General features: G+C 58.5%; 1 protein-coding gene across 10 annotated transcripts; it reads left to right on the top strand.

Moving 5' to 3' along the window:
• Nucleotides 1–36: 36 nt before the first annotated feature.
• On the top strand, nt 37–17,366 carry CARMIL3 (capping protein regulator and myosin 1 linker 3). Of its 10 annotated transcripts, none has more exons than XM_086710105.1 (40): nt 685–749; nt 2,256–2,350; nt 2,690–2,740; nt 2,843–2,902; nt 2,988–3,103; nt 3,319–3,416; nt 3,657–3,727; nt 3,826–3,899; nt 4,120–4,195; nt 4,279–4,367; nt 4,841–4,935; nt 5,162–5,248; nt 5,462–5,571; nt 5,708–5,785; nt 6,330–6,406; nt 6,488–6,592; nt 6,687–6,756; nt 7,214–7,295; nt 7,413–7,509; nt 7,672–7,726; nt 7,807–7,979; nt 8,236–8,304; nt 8,519–8,612; nt 8,699–8,797; nt 9,217–9,345; nt 9,521–9,634; nt 10,056–10,231; nt 11,009–11,096; nt 11,235–11,372; nt 11,662–11,725; nt 11,867–12,075; nt 12,461–12,561; nt 13,215–13,530; nt 13,895–14,023; nt 14,680–14,746; nt 14,851–14,940; nt 16,446–16,564; nt 16,654–16,828; nt 16,987–17,097; nt 17,211–17,366. In XM_086710105.1, exons 1-40 carry the CDS (start codon nt 710–712, stop codon nt 17,237–17,239), a joined length of 4,116 nt encoding a protein of 1,371 aa, XP_086566231.1. In that variant the 5' UTR covers nt 685–709; the 3' UTR covers nt 17,240–17,366. The 10 variants fall into 10 exon arrangements, 9 of the variants coding, with proteins under 9 accessions (XP_086566234.1, XP_086566231.1, XP_086566228.1 ...); XM_086710102.1 differs by having other exon boundaries at nt 16,648–16,828; XM_086710104.1 differs by having other exon boundaries at nt 12,458–12,561.
• The last annotated feature ends 544 nt before the right edge of the window (nt 17,367–17,910 follow it).

The following is a 17,910-nucleotide window of genomic DNA, read 5'->3' as shown; positions in this document are numbered from 1 at the left end:
CCTAAGCGTGATGCTCAGGGGTGGATGTGTCTACAGAACTGCCAGCTGGAAGGAGGTGGCACGGGAACTCCCGGGTGATACTCTCGGCCTCACACCCGTGGGGATGGTGCCAAAGACGCTGCAGGGATCCCCGAGGCTGGGCAAGCTGGAGGAAGGACGAACACCCCCAGATCTAGCCAGGACCTCTCCTGGCATAGCCCTCGGCCCTGAGTTTCCTCGCCAGTCAGCAAGTAGGAACTGGACGCTTCCCAAGCAGTACGGCAAAAGGGAGGGGCATTGCAAGGATGACCTGGGGAGCGGTACCCAGGCCCACAAACAAAAGAAATGGGTTCTGCTCACGGTGCCCGAGGAGTGGGTGGCACGGAAAGTGGACGCTAGTCCCGCCCGGGAGATGGCCCAGGCTCCAGGCGACACGCACAGGGCGTCGCACGCGGGAGCCGGCGGGAGGGGTGGGCGCGAGCGCGCGCGGGGTCTCACGCGGAAGGGAGGCGCGGCGCGCATGCTCAATCCCACACCTCACCGGGCGGGGCGGGAGACCCGGGCTCCTAGGCGGGGGGAGGAGCGCTCGCGCAGCCGCCCCTGACAGGAGCGGGCTCGGCGGCTGCTGCAGCGCTCAGCGCCGGGGCCCTGCCGGAGCCGGGTCTAGCATGTGCCGCGGCTCCCCGGCGGCGGCGGCTCCTCTGCAGCAACGGCAGCAGCAGCGGCCGCCATGGCCAAGCCCAGCGCGGAGCTCACCCGCGAGCTGCAAGGTACGAGGCTGCGGTGGTCTCCGGGACGCCCCGTCCGGGAGCATCCCAGACCCAGTGCGTTCCTCCCCGCGGTACACCCCAGCCCCGCTGCCTCCTGCCCTCCCCGCGCCCCATGCATTCCGGCTCCAAGGCGGTCCCCTGCCCCTGCATCCTAGCTAGGGGCATCGCTGTCCCCCGAGCATCCTCCGCTGCCCGCCTCGCCTCACCCTGTCAGGACCTTCCAGTCCCAGAGCCGCCCGTCCCGATCTTCGGTGACAGGTGCAGTCCCCTGGCGCTCCGTGGGGCTGACTCTCATTGATCCTAGCCCATCCCTCGGCGAAACGTCCAGTCTCCCCTCCAGAGAGTCCCCGTTTCCCCGCCGGGCGGGGCCCGGTCCGCCCCGCCGGGCCATGGGAGCTGCCCCTGGTCCTGACCGCCTCTTGGCTCAGCACCCTCCCTCCTCCCGGCCCCGCCCCGGAACTGGCCCTGAAAGCCCCTCTGGCAGCCTGGCAGCTCCCAGGCCAGTGGGGCAAAGAAGGGAGTCAGGGAAGAGGGCCCGGATTGGAGCTATGACCAAGAGCAGTGTCTCTGCAGCTCGCCTCCCACAGCCCCCGTCTTAGCCTGCCCCTTCTCCCTACTCACACTCACACCTCAAGGTCTCTCCTGTTTGCATGGTTCTCAGACTCAGCCCAAACCAAGGCCTGACACCACACCCCCCACCCAGCACTACCACAACCCTCACTGGCCCCCCGCCCCAGGCAGGAGCACAGGCTAGCCCACGCAGAGACCAGGACGCTCAAGGATACTCAGAGGCATGCTGCACCATGGCAATTTCCCATACCTACACACACACATAAATACAACCATCAGATATGTGTACACACATCTTTACAGAAAATGCACCCCCACCACACACACACATACACATATACACCCTGGGATATCCGGATGGGTTCTGCTAGGAAGTGGGTATTGGGCTCATTTAAACACTAACTCTTTCTCACCCCCCACTTCCCACCCCCACCCCCACACCAGGGCTGTCTTTCACAACTACAAGCACAGCATACTCATTCACCTATCCAGTCCTACCAATGCCACACACGGGCTCCCTGGCATCCTCAGAAGGCGTGCACACATGCATAGTAAAAGGCAGACACTCACACCCAGACCACCTAGAATATAGTCAGAGGGACACCCCCACGCCCCCACACACTGACTCACTATGTATATGTCGATGGCTGCTGGAGTGCATGGGTTGAAAAAATCCTTCACACCCTCAGAAGTGTAAGACACACCCTCCCACAGACAGTGTCACTCAGCAACTGTCCCCTGACTCAGGGACATCAGGAGCCAGAGTTTTCTCCACACCCCCCTCCCTCTCTAATAGGAAGAGAAAAGCCACCCAAGAAGGAAAGCTCTCTCTGTGCTTATTTCTCCTCTCATCTGACCCCACCCCTGGAAAGCCCTGGGGAGGTAGGGGTGGCCAGGGTAAGGGGAGCTCTGAGCAGGCCCCCCACCCACCTGCAGACAGCATCAGGAGGTGCTTAAGCCAAGGGGCTGTGCTCCAACAACATCGGGTGAAGCTGGAGACGAAGCCCAAGAAGTTTGAGGATCGAGTTCTGGTGAGGGTACTGGGCTTCGGCGAGTGGGGGGAGGGGGAGCAGCTGAGGGGATGTCATCAAGGGCAGCTGGGCTGCTGAGAGCAAGGAGCCTGGGAGGCAGGGGAGACTGGGGATGGGGGTGGGGGGAGAGCTGAGGAGACCAAGCCTGGGGAAGGGGCAGGCTAGACTGAGTGGATGTCCAGGAGCCCAGGGTGGGGCATGAGAGAGAAGGAAGATACCGGGAACAGAGGGCCACTGCTGACAGGGCTTGCACACAGGCTGAGGGGGGTGAAGGAGGGCAGGCGGCCTAGGGCCCAGGAGCGGCCATTTGCTGCTGATGTTCTTTTCCTCTCTCTGAAGGCCCTGACCTCCTGGCGCCTCCACCTCTTCCCCCTTAAAGTCCCAGCCAAGGTGAGTTGGGCTGAGGAGCAGAAGTACACCTGGCATACTGCCTCCGGAGCCAGGCAGCCAGGCTCTTACCTTAAGATGAGCACCCCCATGTCCCTCCCACAGGTGGAGAGCTCCTTCAATGTCCTAGAAATCCGCGCCTTCAATACGCTCAGTCAGAACCAGGTGAGGACCCCAACTTGGGCCCTACTATTGGGTCAGCAGGAGGACGGACTTGATGTCTAAGGCCCTGATGCTCCCTTTCCTCTAGATCCTAGTGGAGACAGAGCGTGGCCTGGTGAGCATGCGGCTCCCATCGGCTGAGAGTGTGGACCAGGTGACACGACATGTGAGCTCTGCCCTCTCCAAGGTCTGCCCTGGCCCTGGGTGAGTGGCAAAGGAGGAGTCTCTCAAAGGGTTAGACAACAAAGAGACTTCTTCCTCCTTCCCTCCTTCCCCTGGACCTGGGCTCCTGGAACACCGAGAGCAAGAGCCCTTATGTCCCCACTGCTGCTTCTTCCTAGGGGCCCAGAAGCTATAACAGGGGAAGAATGGAGAGTTTCTTTACACCCCTCTCTGAGATGGATTTGGTCATTTTCCAGGTGTCTAATCCGTCGTGGAAATGCTGACACCCCAGAAGGGCCCCGAGACACGTCCCCTAACTCTGAGACTTCCACATCGACCACTCACAGTGTCTGTGGTGAGCAGGGGCAAACTTGGCGGAAGTGGGGCCTAAACTACCCTGCCCTTGTCCAGAGTCCTTTGTGCATGGGGCTGTGTCTGCCCTGAGGACTCCATAGCTCTTAGACCTCAGAGGTTCATGGTATAGTAGGAACCCAGGACACGGGCCACATAAAATGACCTTGACCTTTCCTTGAACTCCAAGCCTATTCTCCACACCCTTACTCCTCATGGAACCAGCTCACATCCTGCCCCACAGGTGGCTTCTCCGAGACCTATGCTGCCCTGTGTGACTACAACGGACTGCACTGCCGTGAGGAGGTGCAATGGGTACGTTGGGCAGGGACCCAGCAGGCGGGCAGGTGGGACCCAGAGGGAGGGGGCGGGGGAGGAGGGGAGCAGGTGTGAGCCAGTTCCACCTCTCCAAGGATGTGGACACCATCTATCATGCCGAGGATAACCGGGAGTTCAATCTTTTGGATTTCAGCCACTTGGAAAGCCGGTAAGCAGATGGAGCAGAGACTCAATCCCCCCATTCCAGCCTCAGCCTCCAGGCTCCCTCTTCTGATCCTACCTACAGCCCCAACTCTATCTCCCCAACCCCACCCCCCTTTGCCTTCTACCCATCTAGACTTTCCCAGTCCATCACCCCATCCTTAAACTCTTCTTTCCTGCCCCAACCACCGGCTCACCACTTTCCTGGCCCTTCAATCTCCCCACAGAGACTTGGCCCTAATGGTGGCAGCCCTGGCCTACAACCAGTGGTTCACCAAACTCTACTGCAAGGATCTGCGGCTGGTAGGGACTACGAGGGGTGGGAGGAGGGGCTGGAGAGTAGTGCCCTCTCTGGCTCCTGATCACAAAACCTCCTCTGTCCTCAGGGCTCTGAAGTGTTAGAACAGGTGCTACATACCCTGAGCAAGTCGGGGAGCCTCGAAGAGCTGGTGCTGGACAATGCCGGGCTTAAGACGTGAGGCCAGCCTCCTTCCTGGGCAGTGGTGCCCCAGTGATGTAGTCTTAGGGTCCCAGAACATCAGAGCATGATACGGATCCCCAAGCTATCTCCTCCAGCTCTTTACTTTACAGAAAAAAAGACTAAGGCCCAACAAGGGCACAAAGCAGGTCAATGGTCAAGCTGGGACTCAGACCTAAGTCTCCTAGCCCCCCAGCTCCATGGCCTCTCCCAGTATGCTCCATGCCCTATCCTCTTCCATCAACTACCCAATGGGGTGGACTGCTCTAATCTCAAGGACCCAAAGCTAGGCTTTGTTTCGGCACAACTTCCCAGGTACTTCATAGTGATGACAAGCTTCCTGGCAGGCCCCAAGTTCATCCCCACCTATGGAGGCCTCTGACCTTTGCAGCCCCAACCAGGCAGGCAGGTGGAGGAAGAGGGGAAGTCCAGGGCTGGGACAAACAAATCCTTCCTCCCCTTCCCTGAAGGGACTTTGTCCAGAAGCTGGCCGGGGTGTTTGGGGAGAACGGGAGCTGTGTGCTGCATGCCCTCACTCTGTCCCACAACCCCATCGAGGACAAGGGTGAGCCCCAGCCCTGAATCCTACCCCCACCACAATATAGACCCCTGCCCTAGCCCAGAGCCCAACTGGGGCCGAACAGGGACTCTCCAGCCTGATGCCAGCCCTTGCCCCAATACTGCTGTCCTTGACCCCGGGCCTGTACCTCCTTCAATTCCCCCTCTGACTCTGCACCACCTATGCCCACTGCCCAGCCTCTCACTGGGCCCATTTCTCTCTCTACTCCCAGGTTTCCTCAGTCTGAGTCAACAGCTCCTCTGCTTCCCCACTGGCCTCACCAAACTGTGCCTGGCCAAGACTGCCATTTCCCCTCGAGGTACTTGCACCAGGACTCCTGACCTCTGACCTCTAACCTCCTCCAGCACCCTCTGGATCCTCGAGTCCCAGAGGTGTACCTACCCATTCACACAGCATCCTGGGGATCTGAGGAAGGGAAAGGAGACACACTTGGGGGCTGGGGGGAAGAGTTGTGTGGAAGGGGAAGAGGTGGGGATGGGGGCCAACCCAGCCCAGTGCCCGCTGTGCTCAGGGCTCCAGGCACTGGGCCAGACCTTCGGGGCCAACCCAGCCTTTGCCAGCTCCCTTCGATACCTGGACCTGAGCAAGAACCCTGGGCTGCTCGCCACAGATGAGGCCAATGTGAGTCCGTGGAACCTAGCTCAAGCCCCACAGAAGCACACTCAGGTTTCAGGACCAGGGAGTCTCTGCCCTATAGCTTGGGGGTGGTGGGGCTCTATCACCTCTTCCCTGGCAGCCCCTCTGTCCTTATTCCCAGGCCCTCTACAGTTTCCTGGCCCAGCCTAATGCTCTGGTGCACCTGGACCTGGCAGGAACCGACTGCGCCATTGACTTGGTGAGGGGTCGGTGATGGGAGAACCAGCCTGAAGTGATTTAGGGAGGCCAGGGTGGCCCCTGTCTCATCGCCCCTGCCTTGAGTGGACAGAGCTGGCAGGATGACTCCAAGTTCAGCTGAATTATAAAGCAAAGCCCACAGCTCACACCTGTGGGGCACGCTATCCCGGTCACTGCCCAAGGTTGTGCTGGCTGTCCCTAAAAGCCAGCCCTCCCTCCATTCCCCAGCTGTGCTCCTGGCTGAATCCACCAAGAGGAAAGGATTCTTCCCCTGACTTGAACAAGGCACCTTATGAGCCCCTAATGGCTCGCTCTGGCTTTACACATTCACTGCCTGTGAGCCGCTCCACCACCCCTGGGGGTCAAGCAGGGAGTAGACCCACTTTCCACAGAGTGAAAACTGAGGCATTAAGAGGCGAAGTGGGCATTCATAGAAGGGATCACACTGACTGCCAAGGGTGAAGAGCCAGGACTTTGATGGGGAGGGAGGAGTCCTTGCCAGCCCCTCCCAGCCCATGTGAGACCCACCATGTCTTTCCCCACAGCTTCTGGGAGCCCTGCTCCATGGCTGCTGCTCCCACCTAACCTACCTCAACCTGGCACGCAACAGCTGCTCCCACAGGTGGGAGCACAAAGGGCACAAGGAGGGATGGGGTGAGCCATGGGCATCCCCCTCCCTTGCTGACCCCGGGAGTCTCTGCAGGAAGGGCCGAGAGGCCCCGCCGGCCTTCAAGCAGTTCTTCAGCAGCGCCTACACACTGAGCCACGTCAACCTGTCAGCCACGAGGCTGCCCCTGGAGGCCCTCAGGTCGGGTGGGTGCAGGGTTGGGGGGCGTCCAAGAGGGAACCATGAGAGAAGAGGGTGAGGGGTAGAGGTGGGCCTGCTGACCTTCCTCCCACAGGGCACTGCTCCAGGGCCTCTCCCTCAACAGTCACCTCAGTGATCTGCACCTGGACCTCAGCAGCTGTGAGGTGAGCCCTTGGTCACCTAACGCCCACTGCCGGTCCCCCACCCAGTCGCCTCACTGTTCATTTCTCCAATGGCTCCATCTTACCTCTGTGCTGTGCCTCTGTGACCCCCAGACCCGACCAAACCTCCACTTTCCCTTCTCAGTGTGTCATCTGTGTCCCTCTTTTCCAAAGGTCATTTTCAGCCTCCAGTATGCCCCCTGAAAGCTTTGGGGTGGGAGATACCAGACTTTCCCACCAGAGGGCAGGAGCGAGCTATCTCCGGAGCAGCAGTCTGGAGATATTTCTGGCTAAAGGGAGGAAGGGAGAGAGCCCTAGGAAAGGATCTGGTGGAGAAAGGACCTCCTGATTTTACACCTGAGACCTAGCATGGCCATGAGTCCTGGTGTGACTAATCTCTAAGCATTAAAGGTGCCCCCACCCCTGCCTTCCCCACCCCACCCTCACCGTGTCCCTGCAGCTCCGCTCAGCAGGAGCCCAGGCTTTGCAGGAGCAGCTGGGGGCTGTCACCTGTGTGGGCAGCCTGGATCTGTCAGACAATGGTAAGTAGGGACACTTCCATTCCTGAGGACCAATGGGGCCAGGGGCCTGGGGCACGGCCCCCTCACCCCCTGCCGCCCTCAGGCCTCAAAGCCAGACCTCTCCCATCTATTGGCCAGGGTTCGACTCGGACCTCCTGACACTGGTGCCCGCACTTGGCAAGAACAAGTCCCTCAAGCACCTGTTCCTGGGCAAGAACTTCAATGTCAAGGCCAAGTGAGGTCCCCTCCCCATACCCACAGACCTCACTCCATCATCCACCTATCCTTTTGGCTCACTGTGTTACCTCTGGCCCCTCCCTGCTCAAATCACCTCCTGCTCCTCCAGTAGCATGACCCCAACCCCTCCCCTCCTGCTCTGAGCCCTGACTCCCCACAGGACCCTGGAGGAGATCCTCCACAAGCTGGTGCAACTGATCCAAGAAGAGGACTGTGTGAGTGACTGGGCTTGGGAAGGGATCCACAGTGGCAGGGGCTGCGGGGACTGGGCTCAACCCCACTCTTGCCCACATAGTCCCTGCAGTCACTGTCAGTGGCGGACTCAAGGCTGAAGCTCCGCACCAGCATCCTCATCAATGCCCTGGGCAGCAACACCTGCCTGGCTAAGGTGGATCTGAGTGGCAATGGCATGGAGGACATCGGGGCCAAGATGCTGTCTAAGGCCCTGCAGATAAACTCCTCCCTCAGGTACGGTGCACACCTTGATCTCTGAACTGGAGTCCCAGTACCCCCTCCACACACACACGCACGCACATGCACGCGCGCGTCCTGCTTGCTGTGTTGCTCTGTAGCCCAGCTTCCAGAACACCTTCAGGCCCAGAACCATCTTGGAGTCAGCCTCATTACCCAGGAAAGGAGGGAGGACTCCAGAAGGGGGTGCGTGCCTACCCCTAAAAAGGACCCAGAGGGAGGGGTAACCAGCTACTGTTCACTGTCTCCCTAGAACCATCCTATGGGATCGAAACAACACATCTGCCCTGGGCTTTCTGGACATTGCAAGGGCCCTGGAGAGGTGAGTGGACCAGAACTCTGCCCTGACCCCCAGCCCCAGCCTCCCTGGGCCTGGACCAAGCCTGCTACATTAGCCCCACCCTGGTTCATTCAACTTGTTTGCAGAGATATGTTAGGAAAGGCCCAGGTGACGGAAACGGTTAGCAAGGAGAGTATGGAGAGCAAGGGCCTCTCCCCACCTTTCCCTAACCCAGCTGTGTCACTGTGCCTTATAGCAACCACACACTGCGCTTCATGTCCTTCCCCGTGAGTGACATCTCCCAAGCCTACCGCAGCGCCCCGGAGCGCACGGAGGATGTCTGGCAGAAGGTAGAGGCCTCGGCAGGGTGGAACAGAAAGGGGCAGGGGCCAGCCCATATCCCAGGCCCTGACCCCTCCCACCCCATCATCTCCAGATCCAGTGGTGCTTGGTGAGGAACAACCACTCCCAGACATGCCCTCAGGAGCAGGCCTTCAGGCTGCAGCAGGGCCTGGTGACCAGCAGCGCCGAGCAAGTAAACGTTTCCCTCTGGGACACGTGGGGCATGCATGGGGCACACAGGGCTCAGGTGTGATGTGATAGAGGGTGCACACACAAGGGTGGGGGCATGAAAGAGGCATTTTGTGGTGTCCCCAACTGGACTGAATGCATGGGAGAGCAAAAGACGGGACATTCAGAGTATGGCTTAAACATGAGAGAACATGTGGGGTGCCCCAGACCAGGAGTCCCTGGGACCGCAGGAACTCCCCTGAGCATTCAAGGGCATCCCAAGAAGAGAGAACAGGCCATCCAGAGACACCACTACTACCCCATCAGTGCCAGCACCAGGAGCACTGCCCAAGGGGACCCAGAAATGGGATGCCTGGGGTCCCACCTGGGAAGATGAGGGTGCGAGGATCCCCCCCGCTGACACTTCTGCCGACTGTGCTCCAGATGCTGCAGCGGCTGTGTGGCCGGGTGCAGGAGGAGGTTCGGGCCCTGAGGCTGTGCCCCCTGGAGCCTGTGCAGGATGAGCTGCTTTATGCTCGGGACCTGATCAAGGACGCCAAAAACTCACGGGCGGTGAGCCCTCCGCAGCCCCACCCTCCTTTGCAGTCCGAGAGCCCAGGAAGGCCGGCCACACTACCCCAGGAGTATCCGCGCCCTGACCCATGCATCTGTCCTCCCAGCCCAGGGCCCCCAAGGACCTGGTCAGGCCCGATTCTGACCTTCTGATGATAGCCCTTTCCTTCTGCAGCTGTTTCCCAGCCTCTATGAGCTGGGTCATGTGCTGGCCAATGACGGGCCTGTACGGCAGAGGCTGGAGTCAGTTGCCAGTGAGGTGTCCAAGGCTGTGGACAAGGAACTGCAGGCAAGTCCTGAGGGAAGAAGCCCAGTGTTGACCAAGGCTCAAAGCTGAGGGCTGAGGTCAGCATGGGGAAATTACTGGGGACAGGAAGGAAAGGCAGAGTTGAAGCCATCCACACTCCCAATGTTTCTGGCTTTGCTAGAAAACAGGGCTTGGATTTTTTTCTGCTAGCTTCCACGTTGACCCCTGAACTCTGACCTCTCCCCTGTCCATATGGCAGGATGGAAGGAACACTTACCAGGATGTGGGGAAGCCTGAATGTCCCAGGCTCTGCTGGTAACCAGCCCCAGAACGTTGGTGGGCCCCTTAGTCTCACCATGGGGGGCTGGAATAGACAGGCTAGAGTCTCTTCCAGTGTGGTGCCAGCCCTGACCCTGCGCCCCCCCCCCCCCCGGGGCTCTGGCCTCCCCTCCCCCCATACTAGGTGATCCTGGAGTCGATGGTCAGCCTTACGCAGGAGTTATGTCCTGTGGCCATGCGAGTGGCTGAGGGACACAACAAGATGCTGAGCAATGTGGCTGAGCGCGTCACTGTGCCCCGGAACTTCATCCGAGGGGCGCTGCTGGAGCAGGCAGGACAGGACATTCAGAACAAGCTGGAGTGAGAAGTGGAGGGGGTTGGCACTGGGAAGGGGCTGGATTTGTCCCAGAGCACTTAGGAACCTGGGGCCCAGCTACAGCAATGAATAATGAATGGCATAATCTCCATTACAAGGGATAAATCTTTAACTAACTGCAACCTTGCTATTTAGGGTCTAACTGGTCTTTGCCCTAGAAATCTAAGTGCTGAGCCTGGGTTTAGGAGCCTGGCAGTGCACATGTAGGTGTACACACACACTCAGCCACACACATCCACCAAGAATGGCCTCCCAGAAACAAAGCACAGCCTCCTCGGAGGCATGGACAAAATCGATGTGAGTAGGGGTGCCTGGACTATGCTCTGCCCTCACTCAGTTCTCGTGTTCCCCTCCAGTGTTCTCTCATCCTAGGTGCCACTGCTCACCAAAGCAAAGGAATATTATCACTCATATCCATGAAGTGGCCAGCTCAAGAAGAGCCAGTTTCTGGGCTTCCAGCAGAGACCAGCAGGGTTCACTCAGCACCCCAATTTACCCAGCTCTGTTCCACTGGAACTCCAGGAGCCTGGCCCAGAGCCCCTTTGCTCTTTCTCCTCATTCCTCTTTGCCCACCCTCCCGATCTACACACACCTATACGGGGTGTCAGTGGGTGGGACAGAGCATGCCTTTATGGAGACACAAGGGAGACCTAAGGTGCCTCCATGGATGTCCAGGCCAGCTGCCCACTCCCTTAGGCACCTGGGGAAAGGCTTAGGGGCCAGGGAGCAGGATGACTGAGTAGTCCCACCTGTGCCCACAGTGAAGTAAAGCTCTCAGTTGTCACCTACTTGACCAACTCCATAGTGGACGAGATCCTGCAGGAGCTGTACCACTCCCACAAGAGCCTGGTAAGGCTTCTGAACCCCAGCCAGGCTCAGGCACACTCTCCACCCCACATCATCCCATCTCCCCCAACCAACCATCCCCCAAAGCCCCTGAAGGTGAGCAGCTTCCTTGGGAACCTGTTCACATCTGTCCTTCCCCAGGCCCGGCACCTGGCCCAGCTAAAGACACTATCAGATCCACCATCGGGGCCAGGCCAAGGGCAGGATCCGTCCTCCCGGGGCCGAGGCCGGAACCATGACCATGAGGAGACCACAGATGATGAACTTGGGACCAACATCGTGAGTGCCCCAACCCCCACTCCCCACCTTAAACTAGGTCCTGACCCTGAACGTGCAAAACACTGTCCCCGTCCATTTCTCTGGACTCCACTTTCCCCTGACACTGGGCCTGGTCTCATCCCCCAGCCCCAATCCAGCCCAGCCTCTTCCCTTGTCCCAATACCTCAGCCACCCAAAGAAAGTGAGGCAGGAAGGGCTCTAAAGAGAAGGCTTTATGAGGAATAAGAGGCTTCAGATGAGGCTCCTGGGACTTTCAACTTGGCTCCACCATTGGTTTCCATTTCTGCAGGACACCATGGCCATCAAAAAGCAGAAACGCTGCCGCAAGATCCGGCCAGTGTCCGCCTTCATTAGTGAGTCCCCAGCCTCAATTCTAATGTCCTCCAGGTCCCTACACCCTTCCCAAGCCCTGGCCCCTTTCTTTTTAATTGTCTTTCCAGCCTGCTTTCTCCCTGTGCCTCTTGCTACTCCCTCTAATGCTGCTGTGCCCACAGGTGGGAGCCCTCAGGACATGGAAAGCCAGCTGGGGAGCCTGGGGATCCCCCCTGGCTGGTTCTCAGGACTCGGAAGCAGCCAGCCCACAGGCAGTGGCTCCTGGGAGGGTCTATCCGAGCTGCCCACTCATGGCTATAAACTAAGGCATCAAACACAAGGCAGGCCTCGGCCCCCCAGGACCACACCTCCAGGACCTGGTCGGCCCAGTGTGAGTCCATAAGTCCTTGCAAAAGGACCAACACCACTTAGCAATGCCAGAGCCAGGGGTTCTAGCCTTAGGACCAAAATTCCAGAAACATCAGCCTTGGGGGATCAGGCAGGGGCCCAGGCAGGCCACTGAAAAGAGGATGGGATTAGCCAGTTTTCCCAGATAGGAAATCTGTCTGCCAGTCAGTGGCAATTCCCATTTGGGTGAGGGATACAGCCAAGAGCCACCATGCCTAGGAAATGCCCAGGCAGACTGAAGTCTAAATTTTCATGGGGCCAACAAGAGGCAAGTCCAAGTCCAAGGGGGAAGGCCCTGAGTGAATGGAGGGAGTAGGGAGGACTTCCTGTTCCAGATGAGATACCCTACAGGACTTTCCTCCCAGCAGGTGCCAATAACTGGGACCCGACAGGAGAATGGGATGGCCACCCGCCTGGATGAGGGGCTGGAGGATTTTTTCAGCCGAAGGGTCATGGATGAAAGCTCCAGGTGTGGCACCTAGGCACAGTCCCATTTTCTGCAGGCCCAGAGGCCCTGAAGGGCTCCTTCCCAGCAGTCATGGAGGCCTCTCCAATGGCAGTGTCCCAAAGCCAGTCTCTCTGAAACATTTCCCCCACGTTCTCGTCCTTCCCCACTCAGCCCTTAACTGCCATGTTCTCTGACTTTCCTCAGGACAGCTGGGAAGCATGGGGCCAGGGTGAACCACCACGGTGGGATGGTGGGGGGGGTGGGGTCGCAACAGGCACTGGGATGGGATGACAGTGGTAAGAGCCCTGGAGGGTATATTCTCTGTCACAGTCCTGCAGACTCCCCAGCACCTGTCCAGAAGAAACGGAGTCACTGGGAGAAGCTGAGAGAAGGATGGGGGGATGGGGGTGCCTGGGAGGAAGGAGTTGCTGGGGAGACAGAGGAAAGGAGGCTGCTGGAGGATGACGGAGAAGGTGAGGAAGCCATGTCTCCTGAGACCTAAGTGGAAAGGGTTACAGGGCAGCAGGAGAGACTGGATGAAAGGAAAGTTGGAGGCTTATTAGACCCAGGGCTAGACTAACACTAGCACCAGCCTGGGCCCTGAGTGACCTCCACATCTGGCATTTTGCACCTGCCTGCGACTTTTGTCAGTAACTCACCCCAACTCTGCTCAGCTACCCCCGGACTCTGCGGACCCTGCGGCCAGGCCTCTCAGAGCCGCCACTGCCTCCACTCCAGAAGAAGAGACGCAGAGGCCTGTTTCACTTTCGCCGGCCCCGGAGCTTCAAGGGGGATAGGGGACCAGGGTCCCCCACCACTGGGCTCCTCCTCCCTCCTCCCCCACCCCCACCCCCAACTCAGGAGAGCCCCCCAAGCCCAGATCCCCCCAGCCTTGGCAATAATTCCTCCCCCTGTTGGAGCCCAGAGGAGGAGAGCGGCCCCCTCCCTGGATTTGGGGGGAGCCGGGGGCCTTCCTTCCGCAGGAAGATGGTAAGTGAGGTGAGGTGCTGTATCCTCGCTGGTTGCTGTTCCACACATAGCCCACCCACTTACCCTGTCCCAGGCAGTTAATGGGAAAATGATAGGACTCGAGGTTCTGGGGAACTTTGGTCTTCCCAATGGCCCCACTCCTTGAGTGATCTAAGCCTGGTGACCCAGAGCATGCTGGGAGTGCTGCATGCAAAGAAGGACAGAGGAAGGACTCCTCAGAGGAGGGGTGGAGGGTCAGAGGGTTGCGGCAGGGCAGACCCAGGGCTGGGGTCTCAGAGGGGTAGGGGCCCTCCCTCACTCCCTTGCAGCCTATGGAGCCCCTTCTCCATCAGGAACTGCTTATAAACCCACGGCCTTGTTCCAGGGCACTGAGGGGGCGGAGCCAGGGGAGGGGGGCCTGGCCCCTGGGACGGCACAGCAGCCAAGGGTCCATGGTGTTGCCCTTCCTGGGTTGGGAAGAGCCAAGGGTTGGAGCTTCGACGGGAAACGAGAGGTGAGGGGAGCCCAGGCACCCAAGTGTTTCTATGGATCCCTGTCTGCCTCCCTTCTGTGCCCTGTCCCTGCTTGGGCCAGTGGAGAGAGTGATTCTCTGGTGTTAGAAAGTGTTAGCTGCAAGTCTGCTCATTCCACACACTCACCTGCCGTGAAAGGCTGAGGAGGTCATTTAGCCTCCCGGAGCCTCTACCTCCCTGGAAAACGGGCAGTTGTAAAAATACTTACCTCTAGAGTTCTGTTTCTGAAAGTTTGGTGACTAGATTATCACCTTTATGACTGATTTTCCCCTTCCCCACATACCACCTGGATTATTATTCACATATTTTTATTTAAATCAACTCACCCTTTTAACTTAGTCTTGTCCTAAGCATTATCATTTTTTAAATCATGGACTTATTGTACTAGTCATGTTTTTTTTTTCTACCACACATAAAATAAACACATAACTGCTAAAATGACAACATGCTCATTCGTGTAAGCCGTTTCTTACACCCCCTAGGGTGGTAGGGGTGTGACTTTTGAGGGATAAGGGTACAAGTGTCCAGGGACTAATGCCATGAGAATGGCATGAGATGCTAGAGCAGAAGCCCCTTGTTAATTGCAGTCTCCATGTAGAGGGGACTTTCTTATGACCTGACTCAGCTATCCTTTCAGGGTACAGGCCCAGACCTGGAGGGCAGTGTCCAGGCTTGGCAGAAACGGCGCTCTTCAGACGATGCAGGTGAGACAGTCCCCCTCACTTCCTTCCCTTGACCCCTCTCTCAGGGGCCCCTTCTAATTCGCCTTTCCCCTTCCCCCCTTTCTCATCTCCTCCCTGCACCCCAGGGCCGGGAGCCTGGAAGCCCCCACCACCACCCCAAAGCACCAAGCCAAGCTTCAGCGCCATGCGCCGAGCAGAAGCCACATGGCACATAGGTATGGAACGCCTCTTCTCAGGCAGCAGCACTGAAGGCCCAGGGTGTGTCCAAAGAACCAGAAGCCACAGCCCCCATGCTGGGGAATTTACAGCCAAGGTGGGGCAGTCAGGAAGTCACCACAGTAAAAATGTTTTGAGGATATTTACAAAGCCTCATTCAAAGGAAAGGAACAACCCAATGCAAAGAAAGATCTTACAGAACAAAAGTGGCTTTGCCAGGATTAGCAGAAAGGAAGAACACTTTGTGGATGGTTCCAGGGAATTCGGTAGAGCAGGGGCCACCTCTGGCCACCGTCAGCAGAGTGGAACCTCTATAAAGAAGGTCTCTCTCTGCACCTCAGCTGGGAAAGAGGGTGAGCAAGTACCAGCCATGCCAGACCCACCTCGAACATTCCAGTCTCCTCCGAAAGTAGCTCGCCAAGCCATCCACAGTTCACTCAGAAATGTGCCACAAGAAAAGGGCAAGAGCCATGCCTTGGGGGTCAGAAACCCTGGGTGTTGGTCCCGGTTCAACCACCACCAACAGTGTTGACCTTAAGCAAGTCATTTACCTTCTGGCTTCAGAACTCTGGAGGAGTAAATGAATTGTGGTAGGATGCTTTCTTTCTGCTGGGATCAGAGCACTTAAGGAGCCTCTAAAGGAAAGCTGGTCAGCTCGGCATCAACTCACTTGCCCACAGGCCTGGAACACAACCCTCCGACAACACTGACGTGGACAAATCTCCCCATAGAGGCAGACGCTTACTCACCCGCCCCCTCCCATCCCAAGGCTGGGGCACAAGGGCATGGTGCAGAGTCCGTGCCCCTGGCCAATCCTCCAAGGTCATCCCAGCACTGAAGGCATCTTTGCTGATCATCCCATCCCACTCACAGACTAGTTAAAACACCTAAAGTGAGGCTCCATCCTTCATTTAGGAAAGCACAATAGTCAGATGCTCCACTGGGCACACACCTACCACTAGCACCCTCCAGGTCCGTCTTACTCACACCTCACAGATACACACACAGACAACACCTTCCAGGTAGTGCACCCTCAGGCTCAGATTGCATGAAGCCACAGAGGCAGCGGTGGGAGGGTGCCAGGGCATCTCTCCCCAAGGCTCTCACCATCTAAATCAGACTGGCAGAGTCCTGGGAATGCCAGGCTGCAGCCTTGGCATGGCCTCGGGGCACTGCGGCCTTGGATGGGCAGCCATGCCTGTGGACCCAGCAGTCCCTGTACCCTGGCTCTGCCCCAGCAGGCATGGGCTCAAGCACTGCCCTTCAAGAGGAACAGCCACACCAGGGCCCCCTCCAAAGGTGATGGGCTCAGGACAATCCTGGAGACCATACCAAGGAGACAGAAACACTTAGAGCAGAAGGGGACATCCAGGGCAGAGGCAGAGGAGCAAATGGGCTTGGAGGGGAGAAGTCCTGGCCTCCAGGGCTTCGTAAGGAAGAAGGTCAGGGAGAGCTATGCAAGAATGCCTTTTCCTACAGCTTCTTCTCTCTTCCCATCCCCCAGCTGAGGAGAGTGCCCCCAACCACAGCTGCCAGAGCCCCAGCCCAGCCTCTCAGGACGGGGAGGAGGAAAAGGAGGGGGCCCAATTCCCAGAGAGGACCGTTCCCACTAGGAATGCCAAGGTGAGGGCTGGCAAGGCAGAGGGGAAGGGCCCTTGGATGAGGTGAAGGGACTAACTGACCCAGTCTTTTCCTTCTTTTGCCAGCTGCAGGACCCCCCTTTAGCTTCACGGGCCCCCAAGCCAGTGGCTGTGCCCCGGGGCCGCCGGCCCCCCCAGGAGCCAGGGGGCAGGGAGGAGGCTGAGGCTGGGGGTGCAGTCCTAGGAATGAACAAACCCCGGCTGAGGCTGGGCTCACAGCAGGATCAAGAGGAGACCGAGGTCCAAGGTCTACCACCTGGCTCGGGGCGGGGTGCTTGGGGCGCCTCTGGGACCTCATTGCCCACCTCAAGACCCCTCCCGGGCTTGGAATGAGTCACAGCTTGGATGAGCACCCAGCCTATGAGCCCTACTCATGTGCCAGGCCCACCTTGACTGTCATTTCAGGGCCCCCAGATCCAGGCCGCCGGACTGCCCCCCTGAAGCCCAAGAGGACGCGGCGGGCACAGTCCTGTGACAAGCTGGAGCCTGACAGAAGGCAGCCCCCTGACCCCACAGGTGCCAGTGGGTTGGGCAAAAGGGCAGTCCCCCTCTGCCAGATATGGTATAGCCCACACCGAGAGGCTGGCTCTCCCTGCCTAGGAAACAGGACTCCCTGGATTTGTCCCCAGCAGGAACCAGTGAGCCAGGAACAGACTGACAGCCGCTACAGCACCCTGCCCAGCCCTCCTCTCAACATGTGCCTCACAAGGACTCAGACCCCCACCCACCCCCCACACCTCCAGGCCCCTCTGCCAGCCCATCCCCCAGGGGCAGGATGGCAGGATGAGGCCTGGGGACAGGAGGTGGGGGACAGGATGGGAGGGAGCAACCTGGAGAGAGGGAGGCAGAGCTTGGGGCAGGGCCATCTCCTCTCCTGGAAGGGCAGATCTGTCCCTCTATCCCCAGGGACTCTCTCCCTCCTTGTATAGAATAAAAAAAACAAAATCACTGCCTGCTTTGTCTCTGCTGTCTTCCCCATTCACTGCCACCACCCCCCACCATCTGCTCCCCCTCAGTGTTCAGTGCTTGGCCACAGTGGGGAAAAGTAGGGAATACTCCACAGGGATGAGAATGGAGCTCTAACAGGAGAGAGATGGGCCCAAGACATGCTAAGTGGGAGGGGACTGAAAAGTCCCTAGGTGGGGGGTGGGGGAGTGTATGTGCAGGATCTGGGCCTAGCTGGCTGAAGGAGAGACCAAAATGACACAAATCAGCACCAGTGTGTGTCCAGCTCTGGGGCATGCGGTGGGATTGGAAGGTCCCAGTGTTCAAGAGAAGGTTGAGGGGCAGCGTGCTGTGTGGTGTGTGTGCAAGTTTCCACACAGGCAG

This window comes from Puma concolor, chromosome B3 (genome assembly GCF_028749965.1).
Source record: "Puma concolor isolate L17-30 chromosome B3, mPumCon1.1.hap2, whole genome shotgun sequence".
In the NCBI taxonomy this organism is placed as follows: Eukaryota; Metazoa; Chordata; class Mammalia; order Carnivora; family Felidae; genus Puma; species Puma concolor.
This window is presented reverse-complemented; position numbering and strand designations above follow the sequence as displayed.